At 37.0% G+C, this 16,275-nt stretch overlaps 1 protein-coding gene across 1 annotated transcript in view; it reads right to left on the bottom strand.

Moving 5' to 3' along the window:
* Nucleotides 1-16,275, bottom strand: part of LOC105934256 (zeta-sarcoglycan) — a 423,091-nt gene that overhangs the window by 203,115 nt on the left and 203,701 nt on the right. The window contains exon 2 of the mRNA XM_036134093.1: nucleotides 15,323-15,532. Coding sequence (XP_035989986.1) covers nucleotides 15,323-15,532 — 210 coding nt within the window. The remainder of the gene's footprint in view (nucleotides 1-15,322; nucleotides 15,533-16,275) is intronic.

The following is a 16,275-nucleotide window of genomic DNA, read 5'->3' as shown; positions in this document are numbered from 1 at the left end:
CACTGAGCTCAGGAATGGGATACCTTGAGTCAAGGGACCCAGTATTCATTGAGATGTGACACAATGAGACCCATGGCTAAGAGTAAGGTGTCTTATCAATTATATTATCTCATGGTATTTTCTGGCCTCTTGTATCTTGTCACATTCTTCTAATTAACACAGTATCATTTGTTGCCTTGTCTCATGAACTGAATGTATCATCACACCTCTAGTATAACATGTTTTTGTCACTTGCAGTTGCAACCTTCTTGTTAAGTTTTGGGGTTGTTAGGAAAACCACTTTCTAGTAGCAGCCTATAAAAGTGCAAACAGACAGGGCTGGATATCCAGTCTTGGTTTATTTGTCTTCCCAAGGGAGAGAGGTGGATATGCCACAGCATGTCTGCAGAATTATAATTTTTTTCCTGAAATAACATCAAAATATATTTATTATTTATTATTGTTTATGTGATAGTGCCCGCCAAAGTAACTAGGGGAAAAACTGCTGAATAGATATTTTGCCTTAACATCAAGGAATGTTCATATTAGATGTTACAATTTCATCCTTGGTCTTATGAAGCTGTATAGAGAACCAAGGGATATTGTCTGTGTGTATGTTTTGTTCATGTGCTTTATTTATTAACATTTGATGTATTTACAGTGGGAAAAAAATGAAGTAAAGTGCTGACTGAATCAGATTTAGACACATATATTCAGAAAATACAATGTTGTCTTACAAAAAATACTCCTGGGTTTATGCATTAAAAAAATACATATCAAAATGATTTATTGTTGATGATCTAGCTTCTCTCAGAGTTGAAGCTAAAAATATTGCAGGCTCTGTAAAAAGACATATATATTCTCTGTAGAATATAGGATTTAAAGTAGTAATGAAGGTAGGTGACATTTGTTAGTTTCTCAAGTTTTATGATCCCTCTCCACTGCTTTGTTTTCATTGGAAAGCAGCCTTTGACTTTCATTTCTTAAAAGATACTTGGTCTACAACTGATGTGTAATATGCATGAATTATTGTTCATATAAATAATGTTAATTTCATATTGAGCTTCATGGCTCATGACCTAATTACAGATAGACCTCTGAATTGGGGGGGGGGGGGTGCTCGTAGAGGAGCTCCACTGCATGTTAGTGGTGTGGCAATTTCTTTTGCATTCACTCCTCTCATTTTAATTAAACTCCTGCTCCTCATTCTCTCAACAATGTGGGGACAGAGGGTAGGAGATGGGGTCGTCTTTTCACATCCCTGTTCCCTGGATGTTGCATGGGATGTTGCATGGGGTGAAGCATAGTTGTCATGCAAGCTTGACGGCTGGAGTAGCTGAAGAGCCTGTGGGGCTCTGGATTGCGCTCCTGATTCACACTCGTTAATATAAAAGCAGATTCCACCTCCTTTCTTTTCCTCCAAAAGCTCCATGCTGCGTTCCATTGGAAAAAGCTGGAACCTCGACATCTATAGTGCAGTTCAGTATATGTTTTTCGAGCCAGAGGCAGATCCACGGAAGTCCCAGTTCCTCATGCAGAGAACGAGCAGCTTGTCTGTTTTATTCACTAGGGAGTGGACATTTGCTAGGTGGATGGGTGGGAGCCAAGCAAGCAGTCCCCACTGTCAGGGTTTGACAAGCCTGCTCTTATTCCCCCCCTGCATCTCCAAAAAAAAAAAAAAAAAAACACAGACAGCTGCTGCACTTCCAACTAGGATCTCAGAAACATTCTCTGGATTGGTGAAAACTGGAGAGAAGCTGCCCAGAGACGATTGCCTGATACTTAGGAGTTGCTCTCTGGGGAAAGTTATTGTAGCATAACAGCAAATTACTGTGGAAATACACATAAAAACACAAAGTAAGAGTAAGTGTTGCACATACAAGGCCATCCACTGCGACATCTTAGCAAGGCACAAGAAAGGATACAAGAGTACCAAGAGTGCTTGGTCATAACGGATGTAATGGTTGATGATTGGACAGGAAGGGATCTCCACTGCTCTCCAGCTTTTCTATGAATCCTGATATGTTACATTTTCTTCTGGCCATTGCTAGATCTTAAAGTTATGCCATTGCATGTTAGGCATAAAAAAATCATAAATATTGTACCCTAAAGTATTTATTAGATAACAAGCTAAGAGACAGATTAATTTATTGAGTAGAAATGTAATTATTGAATAGCCTGTATTCAATTCAAACAACAATAAAGAGCAAGAACATTTTGTGACATGCACATTGTGGAGGATGTGTTTTGGCCTTCCTGTCCATCAAAGGACTGCTTTTCTGCACAGATACCTCAATGAAAAATTTCCAATTGCAAACATAGTAAGGGTGTAGGCATTCACAATTACACTTTATTTACACAGCTCTAAATAACAACACATAGCACAATACAACATCACACTTGTTGAATAATAATCAGAATCAGAAATACTTTAATAATCCCAGAGGGAAATTATTTTCGTTACACGCTCCAGATATACACACAACATAATTATATATATACAACATTCTCCACAAAAGAAATATATTTACAAATCTAAAATAAAGTGATAATGACAATGTGCAATAACAACATGTAATATATTGTGAATTGCATTTATTTTTGTAAATAATTTCCTAATGTTTGAGACGTGAGAATAATTCTTAATATCTCCTGCTGTTTAAGACCAAGTCAAGGAACCCACTCTATAAACAAAAATGAACAAATTTGTGGCCACAAGTGTACAGTTTTTTTAGAAGCATGTTTTCTTTAGATTTGGTTGTTGTCATCTGCTGCAGTTGTTGCTGCCAATAATGTGCTCAGCAAACTTGGAAGATGCCACAGATGTTTTCAAAATAACTGGTAAACAGTACAATTTTGATAAACTGCTCTCCCCTCTTATGTATTACTTTGTGTAAATATTCAATAAAATAAAATAACTATTATTTTTTAATACATTATTGATTCTGGTGTTATGTGTTATTATATAAGAAACATTATATTAAAACATTTAGAGCTCAAAGGGACTTAGTTAAAAGTTCAGATTAATTGAACTATTCCCAAGATTTGGATTTTTTTTACAAAACGTCCACTTTCATGAGAACATTTTATTTTGTTGTAAAGACCCAGGGGTATTAATCCTTTTTTTCTAAATGCAGCGAAAAAAAGAAAAGTAAACTACATATAGTACAATAACAAAACAATAGAAATATCAACCTAGTATCTTAACTATACTTATCTTCAAATAAAAAAAAAAATGTATGCTTTTGATTACATTCATGTAGGTAATATATTTTAATAAATTTCTTGGTTTTTGCACTCTACATATTGACCAGATTCAATAATCCAATTACAGTATTTTTCTGACTGTCAGTCACACTTTTTTCATAGTTTGTCTGATTCTGCGACTCATATATCAATTTTAAATGGTAAATCATATTGAACAACATGAACAAAGTAGTAAATGTTACCGTCTATAGCCACTAGAGGGCGCTCTATGCTTGTGGAAACTATATGCTGCTCCTGTACCACTTAAAAATTAGTCAAAACATTAATTTATAAACAACAAAGACTGAACACATGTACGTATGTTGTTCCCTGTTTCAGTATGCATTCACGCAGCAGAGCATTGAGTGGTGCAGCCGAAGGAAACAGACTGCAACAGAACCCTGTTATTGGGCTGTGAAGCTAATAACAGTTAGCGCTATCTTACATGTCTGTTGTCTAGGCGGATTACAACTTCGCTGATGCTGCACGTGAGCTTTATGTTACTCTGAAACATCCGTGCCATACTGTATACTTAGCACGTAGCACTGTAATGTTCACTGTCTAATTTCAGAGTAATTAGACCGAAATGCTCTGACAAGAACATTCCATGTTGGAGTCGGTGGCCTGTTGTGCTAATTTACCGCATTCAACCTCCCAGGTATGTTCCATATTATTCAGCCGATTGTGAATGCAGCTGTGCAATTGAATAAATTGCTTTACCAGATAAAATGTCAGTTTTTAGTCTTGGGTTGTGTAAAATAAATGTCTAAATAAATGCGACTTCTGGTCCAGTGCGACTTATATGTTTTTTTCCTCTTTATGACAAATTTTTTGACTGATGCGACTTATATTCTGTAGCGACTTTTCTTTTTTACATTTGTACAAACTTTACTATTGTTTATACCTTACATCTAGTTTTCAGAAGTGTAATGAACTTGTCAGATTAACGTAAATATGTGTGTTTTTATGTATGTGTTTATCAGTAGGAGAGGACATGGCACATCCCGCTGGGCCTGCCCTTATTTGAGTTTAGCACTGTCAGTTTAAAAGTAAGAACAATGTGAGCATATGCACTGCCCGTGAGAGGAATAAAAAACCCAATGCAGGTGTGAAGCATCATAATGATGGTAGTTAGCTTACACATTGATATGCTGAGTTCAGCGGGTTTGGAAGCTTGTCACTGTACATTTTAACCCCCAACACACAGATACAAGCTTACACGCTATGAATACCAGGAGGCTGCTACTTTCAAAATATATAGACTTACTTACACTGCTAACAGATATTTTAGACTGAATTTATAATGTAGAAATAACATTTAATGATACCTATGATACACTCAGAAATGTTTTTATGTATTTATTGAGTGCCGTGGGATGGCATTGAGGAGTATTCTCATTAACTTCTAACTCGTTATTGACTTTAATTTAAATACACTATAATTTTTGGGCTTGAAAATATAATTTCCTCAATGGAACAATGGTTATGAAGGTTGTTGCTGCTTTAACAAAAGAATAATGGACAATGGACAAATATTGAAAACCAATAGATTTGAGGGCGATTTTTCAATCATGATTTTGCTTGCTTTTGTCCAAATTATAATGTTTTTTTTCTCCTTTTGTAGTAATTTTGTCTTTGAATTTTTCAAGCTATGTGTTGAGCCTTGTCCAACACCAGCTCAGTGTGAGCACAATTAAACTGGGTTAATATGTTGAAAACTTCTTTTTTTCCTCTTTCTCTTAATGGCAAGGCAAAAGCATCATGGATTCACGCACATATATTTTTGATGATGATGATGCATCCAACCGGCGGTGTATAGCATATCGCATTGATATATATACCTGGAATCTTTATTGGTCAGTTTGAGATTTAAATGGTTTCTCACAATTCTAAGAAAAAATGTATCATGTTTAGTATGTTGCTAAATTTGAACTGATACATGCATAAGCTATGTCAGCAAGATTTGACATTTTACTTCCTTTTTTAAAATCAGAAATACATTGTGTTTAAGATTGTAAGCATTGTGATTTAATGCATCCAAATGATCCTTTTAGATTTAGTGCCATGAAAGTATATGCAAGCAGGTAGCACTCTGTATTTGCAAAAACAGTAATATTAATATGTATGGCAATGCCCCGGTGTTGCCTTGTTATATATGTTATACTGCAACATACATAATTTGATAACCAGCTAAGTGAAAGAGTTTTGGGAGATGTGAAAATGTTACTATATCTTTACTTTATCTAATGCAGCACTATGCAAACGCTCTTTCTCCACTCATGAAGTGGTGAAAAACGCTCCTCTGGATGCTCAATATTTAACACCGAAAATGAAACTCACAGCATGAGCTGCTTTCTAGTTAATCAGGCCTATAATTAACTCACTACTTGGGCATACTCATCCCCAGTTGATTGTGAAAAAAAGATGCGATAACATAACCGATTCTGACACGGTTAGAAACTACATTCCAATACCTTGAAACTAATAGGCATGCCCTATTCTAACCAGGGGCACATCAAAAGCGACACATACGTCATTGACATGACAGGAAGTGACGTTTCTTAGTATGCCTCATTATCGTGCCTTTAAATCATTGCAACTCCTTTTTTTTTAAGTTGCCAGGTCATGGCAAGTTAGGAAACCATGTGACAGCAATGTTAATGACAATATTATCTCTTTAATTTTACTACTTAAAAATTAAAATGTAATACAAATGTTAAAACAGGCACAAACTAACAAAACAATATGGGTCTATACCAACCGTTGTGATAACACTCTAAACCTCACATCAAAATGGATGCTGCACCTGTCCATGGCAGCCCATCATCCTCTCACTTCCACTTCATCAGGCAGTGAAAAAGACACCTCTCCAATTCCCTAAGGATCCCATAGGCAGGGAACAGGGGGAGAAGCTGAGTGTGGATGATGGGATACTGTTTAAACCACACACAAACACTCTCACGCTTGCCATCTCTTCCCTCTCGTTTTTTTCTTCTTATCTGTCTTCTTCCATGCATCATTCGCCATCCTCCATGGGCGCCTCCCTGACTCCAATCTTTGTTTTACTTGATTTATTCACCCTACCATGGTAATCTGACATATTTGTTTATTTATAGAGACAACCAAACCTGCAATAATAAATTAATAAATGCAAAAGAAAAATACAGTTGTCATGGCAAAATGCCACCTGTCCTCTAATTGAGATCATGTACACATTGTAATATTTGCCTAAAGGAGAAAAACTTTAAAGAGTTTGAAAATAATGACAAGGAAAGGATTGTCATGGAAGCCTGCTCATTCTCTTAGTGTCTTCTTACAATTTTCTATTTGGTTTTCTTAGGCAAAAAGACATATTGTAGGTTTCTTTGCATCAGAACATTGCGACATTGTTATATACTTTCTATCAAATAACTAGCAAACCTGTAAACAGCTGCAATATCGAGCAATTAAGATAAAAATGGCAGAAAATGTGTATGTTCTACTTAGCTAGAAACATTTTTGAACATAAAGAAGTTTATCAAAATTTGTGTTAGTTAAGCCTAGCAGCAAGAGTTTGCATGGTTTCCCGGTGGGTGCGTGGGATTTCACCAGGTACCCCAGTGTCTTTCCACAGTCCAAAAATGTAAGTCTAAGTTGTCCTTAGATGTAAGAGTGTGGGCTTGCATGGTTGTTGTGTGGTCTTGTGTGGTGTGTCTTTGTGATGCCACGTGATATTTCGGTACATAGTGTACCACACCTTCCACCCACTGACCACTGGAGATGGGCAACATCCTCCCACCAACCTTCAAGGGTCAGCGGGTATAGATGAACGGATGAATGTAGATGGATGTTTGTTTGTGTGTGTATATATATATATACACACATACATATATTTATATATACATATATTTATATATATATATATATATATATATATATATATATATATATATATATATATATATATATATATATATATATATATATATACACGAACAAACACCGCTGACCCTTGAAGGTAGGTGGGAGGATGGTAGTGCGTGTGTGTGTGTGTTATATTTGTGTATGCTGTGTTACATAAGTACTTGTAATTCACTAGCAAATCCAAATCAAGGCCATTTCATCTTAACAATCTGTGAAGACAGGTTAGATGTTCTTGAAAATAGTTTGGAGGCAGTTGTGAAACTGTTGAAAAGTGATAGATGTCAGCTTCAAATAATAATAAGAAATGCCAGGCAGGTGACTGAGCAGTAAAATCAAGTGGACTAGTAAGTCGCTGGGATTCCATCTTATAAAGATGATGTTGAGAAATGAGAAAAGAAAATTGGAAATTTATCGAATGCTCATAACCCAAGAGCATTTTTGAATTAATACGGAGAAGCGGGAAGGAGTGATGCTGACATGGTTGGTCTGTCAAAAAAATATCTTTGAGGTTAATGAAAACACTCCTCTTAGACTGTTTTCTCTCCTAACTCCTAGAGTGTGGTTTATGCATAAAATCCTAATTATTTCCTCTTTACTCTTGCAACAGTCAGCAAGTATATTTTCACCTCATGCTTGAATCATTTAGATCTATTTATATACATCTATTGCTCTCTGGAAACAACATCATCATGAGAGCTGTTTCTCTGTTGTCTCAGCCTTACTTGCCAGCTATCTTTGTTTTTCTAATTTTATTCCCCGTTGTACTCTTAGAACCATTTTATGTAGCTATAATTCCACTAGTAAGAATCAGCAGTTTAAAAAAAAAAAAAAATGTCTTAATGTTTTAGCATTGTTTAAAGCCCCCTGTAACCTTCATCTGAAAAATACCACACTAAAGCTTAATGCTCTGTTCCCACTGATAGGCAATCAATCAGCAGTAAAAGAAAAAATAAGAGGACAACACACGGTATTATTGGAAAATTGCTTCCAGCTTCCATCATCCCCTGTTTGTCAGAAATTCGTAAGCGGTGTAAAGCCAAGAAAAAACACAGTTCCACTGGTTTTGTACGTTTTCATATTCAGTTAGATCAAAGGCACCAAACAAAACTACATGTTTTAGGCACTAGATGGATAGACACATTTTATTGTGGTTTACACGGTGTAAAAAGAGTTTAAGAGAGCAAAGGTGTGGGCTTCAGTCTCTGCGCTACCAAATAAATAAATGAATACCAAACACCTAGAAAAATTTCAGTACTAAAATGTTGGTATTATTATTTTCAGCATGTGTTATATAACAAGTATTTTTCAACAGTTGTTGTTTGCCTGTTGCTATGCACAATCCTGTGTTGTATGTTTTGGTTTAGCCCAATTTAATTTTGGTAAAATGTGTTAGAGTATGTTTGTAATTTGGGGCAACTGTGTTTCAAAGTATAGAATAGTTGTTTTGCAATCTGAAAGTTACAGGTTCAATTTCAGGTTTCTGCTGCCACATGTCAATGTGCCGCTGAGCAATGAGCTTACCCCGTAATTCCACTTCTGCCAGTCCTGTACTTGTCTGTTCCGTTCCAGACTGCCTCCATGCGTCCGTGAAAAGCAAAGACTACTACAGCCACGGTCACTCCTTCTAGCTCTGTTTCAAAGTTCCCTGGAGCCCAAGAAGAGTATGTGTGATTATTGTCATTACAAGCGGAATGCTAAACTATTTGGAGAGAATTACCACGTTTCAAATTGAATGTTGAAATGACAAATCTGGTTCCTTATTTGGTGCAAAAAGAGTGGTTTGCATCCAATATTTACATAAAAAACGTTCATTTTAATGTGAATATTTGAAAACATCTATTTAATTTGTGGTTAACAATCTTTATTTACACCATTTGTTGACGTTCTTTTTCCTGTTTGCTAAGATTGCAATGGTGGAGCTTGACCGGGTCGATGCGACCGACTGGACCAGAACCGAAGATTGAAGTTTTTCAGTAATTTAATGGTGAACGAATGGAGAGCAGGTCCGCTGGCGGTGATGCTCGGAGTAGTCACGAAGAATGTGGAATATTAACATGACAACAAAATTGTTCCGTCGGTCAGTCGGACGTGCATGTACATGAATGGAGCAAGCAAGAAGGATGTGGAATCTGTGGGTTAACCTCAAGGTGCACATCGGTACACACTGTGTATTGCTGTAGGATTGTACTGTATGTGTGTTTGTGAGTGCTATGGGGTAATTGTGGCTGTACGACAAAGACATTTCTGCAGCCAGTCAGACTATAAAGCTACAATATAAATTCAGTCAATGTACTATTTGTTTAAGATATGGTACAAAAGGTGTGCTCATATCATTGACACAGTGTGTAGACTTTTGGAAAATGTGATGCGCTCTTGATAAATAAGAAGGATATGTTTCCAGAGTGGGCATTTAAATTACAAACAGCAGTTTTCGTTTCAGGTTCCAGGAGGAATAAACTTTGGATCATGTCTAATTAGTTAGTTTTTGGTGTATAAGGATAAACTTTGCTATGAAAGGCTATCACAAAGATGTATCTTTCTGAACATTTTTGTTGTACAAATACATTTACCATTGCATCCCTAGAATTCTGTTGTTACTTTTATTAGAATTGGTCTACTCTAAGTAATTGAGAAGAGTAATAATAAAATAAACAAGAACTTCTATCATCTTCAACATAAGTACAACAAACAATGCATTGTTAACATTCAGGCCCAATTACAAGACAATTAATAGGAAATGCTATTTATAAAGGAGCTATCTTAGACATCTAGCTCCTTTTTAGTAAATGTAACCTGCCTAATTCAGCTTCCGTTCAGATTAATTGAAGATCACCAAATCAGAAATCTAAATATCTCAAGCCATAAAAAATGGTTACAAGTTAAATCCAATTATGTACATTGCTATTCAGTCAAGTTCATTACAAGCATAATAAATCAGTCTAACAGGATTCCCAATCAGTCCAGTTACATGATTGAAATTAACCGAAATACAGTCCAAACACATTGCAAAAAACAAACAAACAATACAAATTAGTCCAACCCTAGGTCTTTCTGCATGGAGTTTGCATGTTCTCCCTGTGCATGCGTGGGTTCTCTCTGGGTACTCCGGCTTCCTCCCACAGTCCAAAAACATGACTGTTAGGTTAATTGGTCTCTCTAAATTGTCCTTAGGACAAACAACCATTCACACAAACACTCACACCTGTCTGTCTACGTATTGCCCTGCAACAGACTGGCAACCTGTGCAGGGTGTACCCCACCTCTTGCCCACTGAACTCCTTGAGATAGGCACCAGCACCCCTCGCGACCCCATGAGGGATAAAGCAAGTAAAAAAATGTATGTATGTATGTATATATATATATATGTATATGTGTGTGTGTGTGTGTGTGTGTGTGTGTGTGTGTGTGTGTGTGTGCGTGTGTGTAGCAAGAATTTTGTTTTTCCAATGTTATCCAATACATTTTGAAATCATTCTAAATCAGCAGCTAATAAACATGAATTTTGGCCCTTTTTGTTTGTTTAAAGCTGTTTGCAATATGGTATAAAGCTACACAACATGCAATTAAAACACAGTGCTATCCTTTTCACTACTAACCATATAAGCAAGTTACACAATATTGTCAATTATGTCAACGAAAAGGTTATTGAGTTAGAACAATACTAACAATATTCTATATACACCTTCCCATATAAACACACACACATACACCTGCTGCAGCCATGTCCAGACCACAAATTAGGCAGGCTGATTTTGTGACTGACACCTAAAGCTGAATTTACCTGCTGTGAGGACCCAAAGGATTTGGATGAAAACGCATAAGAACAATCCCTACTGTAGGTTTTGACACACACAAATGAGAAAAACCTTCAACAAAGTCTAACACACTAACACACACACACACACACACACACACACACACACACACACAGAGAGATCAGCATGAACAATTGCTGAATAATTGTTGGCACACACACATACACATATACATTCCCCCAGCTCTTCTTCTCACTTTTTATTTCTCTCTCTCTCAAATGCACACTCACATTTCTATCCTCTATTCCCACAAGTCCCTGCTTTCCAATTTACTGCCAAAGCTTTCTCTTCAGAAACAGCAACAATAAGAATCTCATCTGGAAACTCCAACCAAAACAAAAAGTTAGACAAAGGCCTTCATTATACTGCAGCCCGTTAGATGTGATTTGAATGCTGATGATTGAAATGACAGCTATGAAGCCAGGCAAAAAGCAACTCCCAGAACTGGGATTGGAGATAATTAGAAAGGGGAGTTCTGCATCAGTGTTTATATAATTCATGCATGATAGACTTATTTATATTTTTCCATGTTATCATGACAACTGAATGTTTTAAAAGCTATGTGGTGGCTGAGAGGTCACATAAACATGCTGCAAACACAAAAGAATCCCAAACACAAAAAAGAGGCTAACAAACACACAGAACACATGCAATGGAAAAATGCAGCAAAAGAGAAATGCTACAATCATAGAAATTAGACACACATACACAAATTATGTTGGCACACAAACACACAAAACACAAGCAAAGGCAAAATGCTGGAAGTAGCAAAAACAACTGTAGGTTAAGAAATGCTCCAGACTAGCTCCGCATGACAGAAGTTCTCCAGCCCACTAGGGGGAGTCGACCACCAACCAAGTCATATGCGAACAGACCCAGCAGAAAGGTACATTTTCCTTTGTGTTTTTGTAAACACTTAATCAAGACTCTCAACTCTCCCGTATGGGCTGCAGATGACCCGTTCACAGCTCTGTCCATCCAGAGCTCAGTCTAAACCCCACCTTCTACAGAGCTGTTTCAGCTTCTTTCACAACTTGTGGCCATCAAGAAGAGCGATCAGAGTTATAAATAATTTTGGTCTTAACCAGTGGTGAAAGTAAGCCGGTACCATCTGGTACTGCATACGCGGGAGGCAAGGTGGGAGAGCGGCTGCCAGATAAAGCCTTCATTCAGAGGCTTCAGTCAGGCTGCATACTGGATCAGAAAACAGTTCTGCTAACCAGATACAGTCTAAAATGCCACTTATTCTGTTTATAAGTTTTGTTTTTATTAATTTCGCATTTTTTTAACTACATGCGCTGTGTTTCTGTGCCTCAACACTCTTACTGCTATTCTCCCTCTTCTCTACCACATTATCTTTTCTGATACTAAAAATTAAGCTGTGGATTGTTTGAAGATACAGTATTAAAAATAAATAAATTAAAGCAATTAATCCTAAATATAACATTTATTACTTACGTGTTTTGTTTTTCTGAATAATATGTAGGCTACTGTGTAATATTATAAAAAACTAAACTTATTAAGCAAGAATATGATTTTACTCAACGTAAAATACCCATACCATTTTATGAATGCATTTCTTGACAACTGAAACAATACTACTGATAACCTGACAAAAGATGAGAGTTCAGGTAAGCGCCAGGATGAGGCTCTGTTATATTTCAAACACCAAAGGTTAACATTACTTTCTCTACAGAAAGTATAGTAACTGTTAAACACTGCACTAATGCCTCACATGCTCAGTCACATTGTTGTAAATTGTTTTTGTATAATATTTAGGCAAGATGAAAATAGTTTCTTCATCAGTGGAACAAATGACTTGAAAGATGGAGTAAAACAGAACAGTTTCATGAAAGAAGGAACATATTAAGAGAATCAATTTTAATAAAATGTTTGAAAAAAATCTGCACAATTACAATAAATAAATGGATTTTAGGATTTAGGAGATTCAACTGTATAACAGTTTAATAGTTGTGCAGGGCAAAATCTGTGCCTGCTGAGATTTGGTTTCCTTCTCATTTGATTGTAAATTAGAAACAGGTGTACAACTTACAGCAGCTCAAAGTTCGTTTGTGATTATGTAATATAGGAAAGTAAGGATGAGTAAAAAAGAAACATTCATTCATTTCCATGCAGCATTTTCATGCAGGGTCATGGGGAGGCTAGTGTCTTTCTCCAGCGGTCTCTGGGTGAGAGGCTGGGCATACCCTGGACAGACCGGCAGTTTATACCAGGGCAGCATAGAGACATTCTGGACAAACAACTATGAACACACACACACACACGCACACACACACACACACACACACACACACACACACACACAAACACACACACACACACACACACACATACACACACACACACACATTTCGCTCCTATGTATGTAACAGTTAGATTAGACACTGATATTCAAACCCCCCACCCCACCCCCAAAAAAAGAAAGAAAGGAAAGAGAAAATAGAGAGAAAGAAGAAAATCAAAAGAAGGGAATAAAGAGGTAGTTGATATGAAAGAGAGCTACAGTAAATACTACAGCATGATGTTTCCTCTGAAAATTGTAAAGTGACTGAAAACAGTTCATGTTTTCCTTTGTTGCAGAAGATGTACAACACAGAGAGCAAGTTGTGGATAGAAACAGCAGCAGTATGGAAAAGTGTAATAAACAGTGCTGCACTAGATGACATTTGTGTGAAAATTGACTGTGTAAAAGAATGAAAACCTAAAAATATATATTTTTAATTATTTTCTTGAATACCTTCTGTTGTCATTAAGCACAAATGTCATTGTTTTTCTGGCAGTGGATGGAGAGAAAAAAGCAGCAGTCACAGAGATCCAAACAAGGTCAACCTGACACAGAACTAACTTTTGTGCTTGGCAGGGAGAGACCATTGAACAATGAAAATGATTGTTACATACTGACCAATTTTATCCTCCCTAATATTATGTCTTAATTTTAATATCTTGTTTACATTGTCAAGAGTCATTTTAAAAATAAATATATAAATTTTGAAGTATAAATACTTATTGGAGTATTTGGCTTCAAACAAGCTGCCACAATGCTCAAGAAAGATTTAATAACAAGCTTTTATTTCCCCTGGTAAGGTTCCCACAGATTCCCCTTCGAGGGGTTGGGCTCAGCCCCCAATGCTCCCGGGCCCAGGAAACGCCTGTATTTTCCCTAATTCTATGTGCAGAATGGTTCTCTTTTTTCCAGCTCCAACGCAAGAGCTTGAGCAGAGATTTACTACCCGAATGAGACTACAAGTCTATCTGACCATTTACTTATTTGCTGTAGATATTATGCTAAGATTTGTATGCGTTACATGTTATCAAAATGGTGAAAAAGACGACTAGCAATAGTGAAGAATTCACTCTTTGTTCTCACTTCAACTTTTTGTCGATCACATTTTTTAAGCAGAGTTTTGTTGTGGTAAAAGATGCAGAATCAAAGCTAAAGTTAACCTAAAAATTTTAAAAAGGTAGAGCAAAGGGTTTTACTGACAGCAAGACGTGGGATGTCAGTTTCATGCCAAAACACCCTCACTATTATCTTTTGATTGTCATGTTTGTTTTAGCCTTATTGAAAGATAATATCATTTAAAATCAACCAAAATATGCAAAAGCGTATATCCTCAGACAAGACTAGTAAATACCCACTCTCATTCCTTTGATTATTTTTTTGTTCCAGTCAGAACAAGAGAACGTTCGCTTTCTTTTTAAGTGAGGTGAGTAAACCAGGAAACAAACATAGTTCAGATAACATCTAACCATCTTCTGCGCATGGATTGCATCTGCAAAAACCCAGGCTTCAGAACAGCAGTCTGCAAGCAGAAATGTGCCACTGCACCGATCATCAGTCTAGCAGGTTATAATCAAAACTGTGGAGATGGCTTTGCTCCCTCCATGGGACGAGGTACATGTGAATAAAGGGCAGAGAGCAGACAATAATTCACAGAAAATGCTGCAATGGAACACCTATAATGCAGTTTTACTTGTTGGACATCAAACAGTGTTGTTTTTTAGGCCATATTGGCTCTAACACTAGGTGCTCTTTGGAATGATGTGTCACCTTCCACATTATTAAATGATCACTGCTATGTGCCAAAACACACCAAAAGAGAAATTTGATTTATTTTATACATATACATGATGAATAGATGTTATCAGGATGAAAAACAAACACTTTTCAATGTACAATGTGCAAGGACACACAAATATGTCGTTCAACTACTTCATTTTACCATCATGTATTATTGTTATTCCAAAAAGGGAACCTTTTCAAACCATTTAAAAGCATACTTTATGTGAACCATCTTTTATCCGAGTCCCATATAACAACTTGCCACTTTAATGACATATAGACAGAAGCCTCTTACCGGAGTGAAGTTCATGACTTTGAGAATCCAGATGGTAAGTGCCAGGTTGACAATCATTGTGACAAGTAGGAGGAGGATGAAGAAGTACAAACATCTCTTCCTCCACCCGTAGATGCCGACTGCTGGGTAAACTTGGGCACTGCACTCTGACGCCCCTCGCTGGTGGAGGGGGTTTGGCTGGGCTGCAAGGATGTACTGCTCCTGGGTCATCTGAAAGGTGTGTAATTAAAAGAACATGTTTACTCAAGTGAAACATAATCAAGTGACCAAACATTAAACCTGCCAGACATTTTTCAGGACATCTGATCCTTCTAAAAGGCAATGATAACATGGATCTCCCAAGAGGATTGAAGAGAGACTTGCATAAGGGACCAAAATATCTAAAAATAGATCTTCGCCCAGTTCAATGAATAGATAAGTCCATCAGAGGTGTAGGTGAACTGTTGGTGGACAGATGGATAAAAAGTGATGAGAACAAGACAGAGGAGGACCAGAAGCATTTAAGAGCAAGATAGCAGTGGAGAGAAAGTGCATGACGAAAATGTGATAAAAATGAGATTTAGGTGGAGCCGTTAAGTGGAAAGATAGCGCACCTTTGAGTACATTTAAGATAGGTAGGAAGGATGGAAAAAGGGAGAGAGCTGATAAGACAGTAGAGGAAGACAGAGTCCATTAGTTGAAGTGCAGCATGGGGAGTCATTGGTGGCTAGAGATATGGACACTCACTCCAAGGCTCTACTATCTTTACCCATCTAACTCTCCAACTCTTCCGTTCTCCTTACTTTGCTCTCTATACCTTAAAGTCTCTATTGCTCCCTCCTTGTACTCTTCTTAATTCACTTCCTATCTCACTTTGGCTCTTTTCTCAGTCTTCTCTGTCTCTGTCTCATGCACACATGCAAACAGATACACACACACAAGCACAGGCATACATTTGGTCTTTATTTGCTGAA

The sequence above is a fragment of the Fundulus heteroclitus genome, unplaced genomic scaffold, assembly GCF_011125445.2.
Source record: "Fundulus heteroclitus isolate FHET01 unplaced genomic scaffold, MU-UCD_Fhet_4.1 scaffold_74, whole genome shotgun sequence".
Classification (NCBI taxonomy): Eukaryota; Metazoa; Chordata; class Actinopteri; order Cyprinodontiformes; family Fundulidae; genus Fundulus; species Fundulus heteroclitus.
Note: the sequence above shows the minus strand (reverse complement) of the source record. Positions and strands in the feature narration are given on the sequence as shown.